Source organism: Cariama cristata, unplaced genomic scaffold, assembly GCF_000690535.1.
Source record: "Cariama cristata isolate BGI_N322 unplaced genomic scaffold, ASM69053v1 scaffold9391, whole genome shotgun sequence".
NCBI lineage: Eukaryota > Metazoa > Chordata > Aves > Cariamiformes > Cariamidae > Cariama > Cariama cristata.
Genome location: NW_009600983.1, coordinates 1 through 10,028, shown reverse-complemented (window position 1 = coordinate 10,028; position 10,028 = coordinate 1). Strand labels below are relative to the sequence as shown.

At 40.5% G+C, this 10,028-nt stretch overlaps 1 protein-coding gene across 1 annotated transcript; it reads right to left on the bottom strand.

The window, feature by feature from the left end:
- Positions 1–393: 393 nt before the first annotated feature.
- RAP2C (RAP2C, member of RAS oncogene family) lies at positions 394–10,023 on the bottom strand (the record flags this gene model as incomplete). Its single annotated transcript, XM_009710256.1, has 3 exons — positions 394–2,893; positions 7,830–8,149; positions 9,955–10,023. Coding segments are annotated over 2 exons (348 nt in total), but the record flags the coding sequence as incomplete, so codon positions are not given.
- Positions 10,024–10,028: the final 5 nt, after the last annotated feature.

Below are 10,028 nucleotides of genomic sequence, written 5' to 3'. Positions count from 1 at the left end.
AAAACCTGTATGAAAAATAAGAACTTTAAAGACTTGGACAAGACAAACACAGATACTTGTTTTGAACAAAGCTTTGTCATATCAGCCTGTGAGAAGAGGCACCATCACTGCCTTCAAGAGGCTCCCCAGCTCGCAGAATCCCTGCCTTGCACAGGAAGATAATCCATAGCCCTTGCTCCCTCTCCTCTCTACTCAGAGCATCCAAGAAAGTGAGCTTTACACCCAGTCTGGGCACAGTTGTACACCCTGTTTCCCCGAGCCAGAAGGAGTCATTCATGACACTTCAGATGTGGTTACTATGTTTAGAACAACCAGTACCTCAAACAAACAAACACAGTTTGTCAGTTCAGCCCACTTTAGAAGAAGAAACTGAACACAGACTACTCACCCCAGTTTGGTAATACAGGTATCTATTTTATTAAAAAAGTTACAAACAGGTGGACTGTAGGGTTGTCTTACAAAATGACAAGAATGAATTCTACTGGAAAAAACTTTTTACAAAGCATTATAGGTAATTGTTCCATTTTTGCACTTGTTATTCCAGATTTCACCTATCACTGATAAAGATACAGTACATTAGATACATGATGTTAGGTTACATTTTTTGCAGAGCCCTACTGCAGTGATTTGAACAACTCCTAAACAGATGCCATAGTAAAGACAATACATATTGCATTTATTATTAGCCTCTTACTCTAATAAGCAACTTCACATGCAATCTATTGAGTAAGCCTAAAATAACTTTTGGTCCCTTTTTCCCCCCAAAGTGTGCTGAAGAAACCATCTCTCGTTTTCCCAGTCCTGCTGTCACTCTAAGCTAGTTCAAGGGTTTTTCTTTTTTTCTTCTTTTTTTTCTTCTTTTTTTCTTTTTTTTTTTTTTGCGCTGAGGTCAATGAAAATGAACACTGGTTTGATAACTACCCATAGGAATGAACCACTGATTAATATTAACCAACTTTTTCCCCCTTTGACAAAGGAAAACTAAGATCTTTATGAATTACTTTTATTCCCTATTACTTCCTTACAACCTACAAAAAAGATCAACAACCACCACTTAAAAAAAAGTCTACTTTGAATACCAGGTTTGGTTTAATTCTGATATTAAAGTGCAAACCTAAGTATTAGCCTCAGCCTGTTTATAAAGTTTGTACAAACAGGGGAAAAAAAAAATTTCAAGTAACCCCACAGGGAAAAAAAAAATAATCAGGTGTTTCGATACCCAAGCAGAAAACCTGGTGTCCTCTTCTTTTCAGGATTCAAATTCAACACTGAATGTAGACTTAGAATCTTTATTTCTGCTAACGCTGTAAAGTCAGCCTGCATTATTATCAATAAAACACATTAATGTTGAGATACTGTACCGGTGATCTTTTATTGTTTTAAATGCCATCATCCACAATACAATTCGTGAGTTTTAAACTGCTTAACCTCATATATCCATCACTGCTTTTACCGGAGCTTTTCTCAAAGTTATTTAGCTATTACAGGGAAAGAATGTACATTTCTAGAAGCATGTTCAAATGACTAAAGCTGGGCTCCTAAAAACCTAGAACTTTGGTGCAGTAGGTGAGCTGCAGTTATTAAATTTCTGCAAAAAAAAATTACACATTTTAAACCACTGGTAGAAAAAGCTCTCATGTATGCAACATGTTAATAAAACTGAACAAAAAGATTTCATCTGTTCTTTGTACATTTCCATTCTGCTCTTTATACCTGTGTTATTGTTAAAATTTTCAAGTATTCAGAGAAAATGTTGATCAGGTAAACAATAAGGAAGGCAATGGCTGTTTAAAGCACGCTTGCAGTTAGTATCACTGAAACCTGGTGCTTTTCCACTTGTTACACCAACTTGTCTCTAATATTAAACTTGTTTATTGGGAAAAAAAACCAACTAAAAAGCAATTTGTGACAGTGCAAGAAAAACTTTAACAAATATTGCTTTAAAATATTATTCAGAAAGACAAATATTAGGAACTATAAAATGTAAAGTGATCTTATTTGCATTAGATTTACATGTGCAGAGGTCTACTAGATGTCTCAATGTGCCAGGCAAAGCTGAGCTGACTGACTAGGCATACAGCCCATTTTGAAGGATACATTATCCCTTTTCAAAGGCATAGAGAAGCTATTTGTAAACAAGCTAGTTTAGAAACTCAGTAAAAGGAAAAGTCTGCTGCCATTTTTCAATGCTACAATTGTCATTTTTTAATTAAATGAGCTTAAGAAACCCATGATTGTAATTAAAGAAATATCAGCTGGAGACTTTACATCCCATTCCAAGTAATCCCTGTTGTCAAATCGGACCAGCTACAAAGACAGTATCACAGCCACATTTGCCAAGAAAAGGGATACTACATCCATACCACAGAGGTGCCTTCAGTATCTTTTCGTGACACTGTCACACGTAAACAAAAAGTCTCAAAGAATGACCAACTACATTGTAGGTGAAAACTTTGCAGAGAAATAAGCACTGATGCGAGGTAACATACAGAAGTAACCATTTGTTTAAGGCTCAATTTATTCTCCATTAAAACTCTCTTCTTTTAAAAGGCATTGAGTAGATAATACTGAGTTTAAGTATTTAATAAATACAAGTTCAGAAATTGATTAAAGAAATCAATTAAAATATTAAAAATGAACTCTTGCATATTAGCCATTATATGAACTTAGAAAGCTATAAAAGGACTGATAGATAAAGAACAGATTTTTAAAGTTATGGTAAACATGCTAAGCATTCTGGTTAAGGTGTGTGGATCCTGGAGGCCACCAACCTTATGCACTTAGATGTATGGCAATGTGCTGTAATAGAGACAGGTTTACCAAGGCTCAGCTCTGCAACCTGGGCTGAAAGTTCTCCAAAGCAGCATCTGTGCAAGTTTCCTCTGAGTTTTATCTGCAATTTAAACAAAATAACTAATGAAAGCCATATTCAATAAACATTCAAAGTGAACTCAGCTTCTCCCACAGTGCGGAATAGCTAGTTTTCCATACTGAGCTCCAAAGCACTGCTTTACACAGTGGCATTCTTGAAGTTCTCCACCTCTAATTCTGGTAGTACAAGAGGCAAGCAGCTATGCTTGCCTTATTGCTACGAACTTTGTAACAGCTGCCCCTGTGGCATACTAAATTGCTTCTAAAGATCTGAAACAGCTAGGAAATGTAAGTTCTGTACAGAGATACGTGCACTAGGCTTTGCATTGGTGATGAGGAGGCACTACATCACCCAGTAACGTGAAGCAATGGCATTTTGCCCAAGTTCTGGGAACAGGCAGATGAGCCAACTAATTCAGTTTTGACATCTCAGTTCTCAGCATTCAGATCCTCTAAATTACTACTAAAAAATACCCCTTAGCATTCATCATCAGACTTAGCCTTAGCAGGGACAGAACTGTATACCACTGTTTTTAATCAAGCACACAAATATAAGTAGTGTTACCAACGTGACCAATACAACTTTGTATTTCTGGTAACTTGCTTGCACTTCAGAAGATTTATCTGCAGAGACATCCTAAAAGCCTCAGCCAAAGCTGAAAGTCTGTAGAAACCTGTCCTTCATATGCATATGCATGTACTTCCTTAAAGTTTGATCCTTGGCTTTTCAGGGATTTTGACGAGTCTTCTCTATTCTTGAAATAATTTTTTTGTAGGAGTCAGTACCTTATGTTTCCTACTGTACCGTTCCTTTTTGGCTGTTGGTTTGCTGTCAATTAACAGTTTGTCATAACACAGTGCTCTGACATAGTCAGGGTTCTCGTTCTTGCCTAAGAACTGGTCACTCTGAACATTCAGGAGCAGTACTCCTGTACTGACAGGAGGAAACAGCCAGGTTTTGCTTGCTTGTATGTTTTCCAACTAACAGTAATTCTCACCCAGTCTGGTGAGCATGTGTCCCCACACACACTGTTGCTGGTCCACAAATTTTAGCCACGGAGGGCCCCTGTACTGTCAACACAGCAAACAAACATTTAGCTTTTAATGGGGATGGATTAGACCTATGTAACAAGTATTTTATCTTTGCTTAGAGCACAGGAGAGGCAAACCATTTACAGTGCAGCTTCTCATCCTACTAGAGTTAGATCCATCCCAAAACCTCACCTAAATCCAGCATCCAGTGCTGCAGCCAGTAAAGAATGGTTAGGGATAGTAAGGACAGAGAAAGCAAGTAATGGTATTTTCCTCCACATGCTCTTTCAGCATCCCTGCATTTGCAGGTTAGAGACCTCCCAATTCAGATTTGTCATCTTTCCATTTAGCCTGTGCTTGGTTACTACAATTAGCATCATATAGTACCTTATCTGGCTTTACTTTCCCATGACAATTCTATAGCACTCTTTAGTCTCTTCCGTGAGCAGGCAGGAGAGAAGGGAATGTTAGACAATCTAGTAGGATACATTTGTCTGTGTTGCATAGCCTCACAGACCAAAGACAGTATACTTTCAGTTTTTATCCCCAGAGAAGAGTACTCTTCCTTCAGCACTTGCTAATATCAGTCACTCATGAATGGAGGTGACAAAATTCACTAATCAGCATCAGTCTTTCACCCCAATATTAAGGGGCTCCCAATTGGATTATTACCTTTACAGAAAACTTCTAATGTACCAGCACTGTAACAGGTGCCATATTTTAAGGAAGAACTAAAATATGAAACACACTCATACTGAAAATTCAAGAGAAATACTAGAGCAAGGAATAGAGAGCAGCTACTGGAAATCTCACATCTCTGAACGCATTAATGAAATGACAGAAGACCACTGCAGAAGCAGGAAAGGGGGGGAGGTGTGGAACAGGATGCAAGAGCAACGCACATTTTTAAAAGGAACTATGGGTTATCCTGATTATGTAGTTATGTTCCATACTTCATTTCACCCAAGGCAGCTGACTGAACAGTAATTTAAGCAAAAATGTCATGGAAGAACCTACACATCATACTTGACAGACATGTTGAGGTATCAGTACCAAAAAGAGGTAAGTGGTACCTGCTAGTTAAAACTGACAATGAAACAGCCTTAGATAAAACCAGGTCTAGGATATAATCCACTTCCCACCCCTCCCATTGGATTCTCCATCAGAACTGTACAGACACAAACTGTTTCTACATACTTCATTCTGAACTAACTGATCCAGATCTAAGACTTCTCCTGGACACAGACAGGCAACAGAACTCAGAGATGATGAAGATTACACTAGGACAGAGCTATAGTTCAAGCCCACTTCCTACACACAGGTTTTCAGACAGCTGGTTCCGCTTCCTCAGTTTCACTTTACCTAGGAGGGCTCACTGCTAAAGTAGATGTTTAAGAAGCAGCAATTGTTCCTTGGATTACAGATAAGCAGAAGAATTACAGAGCTGATTACAGCTATCACACGACACCATCAGCAACTCTCCTACACTAGAGCATATCAGACAGAAATTAGCAGGCAGCAAAGGCTTATGAGATCTTACACCTACTCAATCAAAGAACAAGGATAGAGTGGGAGCCAGGAAGAAGAAAATATGCCAAAAGTGTGAGGCTGAAATGAAAGACAGAGAGCATGAAGTCTGTGAAGAGCCAGGACAAGTAACAGAAGTTCCAGACATGATGAGATCTGGACTGAATAGGAAGCTGCTTAGGAAAGAAAGACTTACTTGTTTGGCACAGGTGACGAGATTACACTGGGCAGAAGCAGCATCTCCTAGAAGCAAGGAAGTATTTTGCTGCTAGAGGCTTGATGTGACATTATGAGCTAGGCAGAATGAAGGAGAGGAAATCTATATTACAGAAGCTTATGATCCTCTATCTCAAGAGATCACAAAGACACAAGAATGTTTTGTCTGAAGCAAAAGCATTTCCTAATGCTTTGCTTAGGAAATTCATCAAATCTAGGCATAAGTTAGGATTCAAAGGAATAACACATGGCCCAGCCCCCCACCTCAATTTCACCTTTAAGATGAAACTTGGCATTTAATGCTAAATCCAGAACCAGCCAGGTTACACAGAAGCCTCCCTTAGAAGTAACCAATTCTGGAAGTATAAATTTCACAGATAAAGGGCCTGATCTTGTCAGAGTTGAAGACAGCAACCTGCACAAGATGAAGCCCTAGTAACCCAGGGTATTGTGGTAACCTTTGGCATGATACTTTAAGTCCAGATACTCTTATTTGTGAAGCTGCCTTAGAACTAGCTGAAACTTTGCATTACTATAAGTGACCCAAGATACTAACCCTGCAAGCACTTAGTTAAAAAAAGCAGTGATTCCTTTGATTTACTCCTTCCCATAACCCTACAAGACTCTGCAGGTGTTAGGGATTAGTGTACAAGGAAAGACTTTATTTGTATTTTTCTCTGCTCCAATACAAGCAGTTCGCTCACCTTTCAGCAAGCAAATCTTGAACTTACACACACCTCTCACATGGTGACAGCAGCCTGTCCTTATTTCACATAATTGCAGATAAAAACATCATGTATTATCTTCCGTATGACAGTGCTAGGGCCATGAGTATCTAAAATTTTACATTCACAAAGCACTTGGTAACGATCTCAAAGATAAGCTTTGAGACTCCACTCTCTGACCTTGCACTCAAGATTAAAGAGGATACATAGTCCAAAGCTTCCAGTAATAACCTATTTTCCCTCTTGTCACTCAGACACAAAAAGCTACTTTGACTCAAGCAAGAGTTACTAACGCGGCAGCCAGAGCCTAAACCTCAATCAGTGCAGCAGTCAAGATGGGCAGTTCTTTCCCCTGAATTTTCATGCCCTCCCTCATCCCTGCGCTTGCCCTCAGAGATCACACAAAGTTGTTTGCCAACACAGGTCCAACAGACAACTGAAGGTCCGATGGACCAGCCGACTGCACACAGTGTATCAACGATGTAGAAGAGCCCTTTTCAGTAACATGGATTCACGCTGATGGTGAAACTAGACCTGCAAGGCCTCGAGGAAAAGCAAGAGCAGGGGGAGCCCAGAACCACCTTGCACAGGAATGGCAACACTGCTGCTTGCACGCTCAGGTAAGCAAAGTACTGAAAAAGACCACCACATGTGTGAGGGGCCAAGAGCAGCTATCCTTGCTGGGAAAAATAAAAATCAAAGCAATAACCGAGACAGGGGAAGCTTTATAGAGGCCCCTCTGAACACTGCACTCTTGCCACACCTCTTATGAGTCACTGAGAAAGGAAAGAGTCGTGCATTGGGAAGCCATTTTATAGCCTGTTCTCTGCTCTGGAGATTTTAGATGAAGAGCACTTTGCACACATCCCTGACTAGTACATGCGGGCTTCAAGCCACTCCTCACAACTCAGGGTGGTTCTCTTTCAAACTTATTTCACTGACAAGGCAGAAACGTACTTTAAGTACATTCAGTTTCCACACCATAGAATTTTTTATTTTTAAACAAGCTCAAAGTCTGCTCAGCAAAACTACTGGGAAACTTGGTCACAATAATCCCATTGAACTCCAAGGTAATTGCCAGTACTTGAAAATAATTCAGATACCAACTACAACCAATAACAAAACCCACTGCAACATCACAAAACATTACTAAGGATAACGTAATGTCAAATACAGCACTGACAGTCAAAATAGGTGCAGATGAGATCACATAATTTGTCTCATTGTAAAAATTACTGCAACCAAATGCAATGTTCCCTGACTAACCCTACTGAAGTAACGCAAGAAGTCCATTCGACTCAAGTAATCCTGTGCAACCAATTGCACAAGCTTCCATCTCTTTTGGAGGAAGGCTAACTCCAGGTTAGACTACTTAATTTCAGACTCCCTGTCACACTTTATCTGCTTACTTAAACAGCATGTTTATGCACCTCAACTAGTTATGACTGTTCCACCAACCTGCTCTGTATGGCCATGATTGAGGTTTTTCTTAATTTCTCTCACTGGACGATGCAAGTTGTACAACACTGATCCTGTTTTTCAGGCAGGGAGGCATAGTTCATTTGCCTGACGATCTCAGCAAACAGTTCATCCACCATTGTTTTGCTCTTGGCTGATGTCTCCATGAAGGGACAGCCCCACTCCTGAGCCAGGGCTCTGCCTTCTGCAGATAAGACCTCCCTCTCTGACTCCAGATCCACTTTATTCCCCACGAGGATCAGAGGAACTTTCTCGTATCTCTTCACCCGGACAATCTGGTCCCTCATCGGCTTGATGTCCTGATCAAACAATCCAATCGGTTAGTACGTGTAAGTAGTCACACGAAATTGCTATACAACCACTACAAAAGCACATTTCAATAACCTTCACATGCAACCGAACATTCAAAATACATCAGAAGCCTTCTTAAATTCATGTGGATCTAGAACTCCAGGGGGTAGGAAGTTCACCACCCATCTTTCATGAAAAGTTATTTTTTCTTTTATAAAAATGCATACACATTCTGTTTTTACAAACAGAAAACAACTACTGTACTCTGAGACTTTCGGTTCAGCTAGAGGAAGATACAGTAGAGCTGCTTTGAAAGTTGATTTCAGTTTTGTGAAAAAAATCATCTCAAGTCTAACGACCTGTAACATTAGCAGTAGCATGCCATTACACAATTATTTAGGAAGTCTGTGTTTAGTTTACAGCTTGAGAGAGGTAGTAATTTAAATAAAGTCTTCTCACTTCTGGAATGATTAGAATAATTCATTGTGAACACATTTAATCACATGTAAGTAACCAAATTAGATGCTGTAAAAAGATTTTATTACCTAGAGATGCATTTATTCAAGTCCGAGCTAACATCGGGAGTTTACACTTGAAAGCCTGAGTCAGCCTCCTCTGGCCCTGGAGTGTTTTAAGTTACCATCAGTACTACTAAGTTCTACAAATTCTTGCATAGTTCTGAGACAAAGCAATTTAAGCCTTTGAAGTTACCACTGTGTAAGAAAACTGCAGAGAGTGGTTTACACCTACAGGCTTCAGAATAAACATGCTATAGACAGACAAGAATAATTAAATATGAACAGGGTGGCTTACTAACTGTACGTCCATTCCTCGAATACTGGGGACTCGCTAGTCCCCAAAATAAGCAAAAACAAGGGGAGAAGCATCTCAGTGTCATTGCTGTTGTTTTCCAAAGAAAGTATGTGTCAGCTTGTACTCGGGCTATTTCGAGGCCTCTGCTAAGATAAAGTTTAGCCTTCAGCAGAGGCAAACATACTGCTTCAGTGGGGGTGTGCAAGGTTTTGCCAAGCAGCTGGAATACACCCAACTCAGCAACTGAAGCCAACGCAGTTGCAAATCCCTGCACTGCATGCAGTGCTGCTAAATTCACTTATTCCCCACAAATAAAGCCTCATTTCTAGAGGCAGCTTAAACCAGTTACTGGCTGAGACATTTCCATTTTTTGGAAGAGTTTTAATAGTAGAAATAAAATCCAGACCCACAAATTATCGCATATGGCTTGCTTCTCCTCTCCAGTACACCACCTACACTGTGAAAGCATCGAGCTTATGCTGGACAAGAATATATTTGGGGGGGGAGGGGGCAGAAAACAGCAGCTTACTTAACAAGTCACAACTGCAGAACAATAAGACTCTCTTCAAGACCAACGGCAAAACCAGGCCTTTTAAGAAGGAGAGGGGATAAAAAAAAAGGGAAGTCTCGATTTTTGTATCGAGTGATTTCTTCATAAAAGGGGATTGCCAAAAGATTTCTGTTGGGGAAGTGGGAGCAAGTCATTGTTCTCCGACACTCCGTGAGACTTAACAATGGTGGTACCCTGATAAGTACCTGCAAAGCAAGCAGTTTTCCATCAGGAAGTGGGGTTGGTAAATGCACTTTCAAGCTGGGCATTTTCACTTTTGCCCAGGGGATAAAGAGCTTTTACGCACACGTGGCTAACCCTAAAACTTCCTCCTCGGCCCAGCGCCTTCCCCAGGGCAGCAACGGCTGCGTCCGAAGAGAGGACGCCGGGGCCAGCCGCCTCCTCACCCCACCGAGCTGCCGCCCCCGCCCAAGGCCCGGGCGAGGTTACCTGGAAGGACTGCTGGTTGACCAGGCTGTAGACGAGAATGAAGCCCTGGCCGTTTTTGATATAGAGATCGCGCA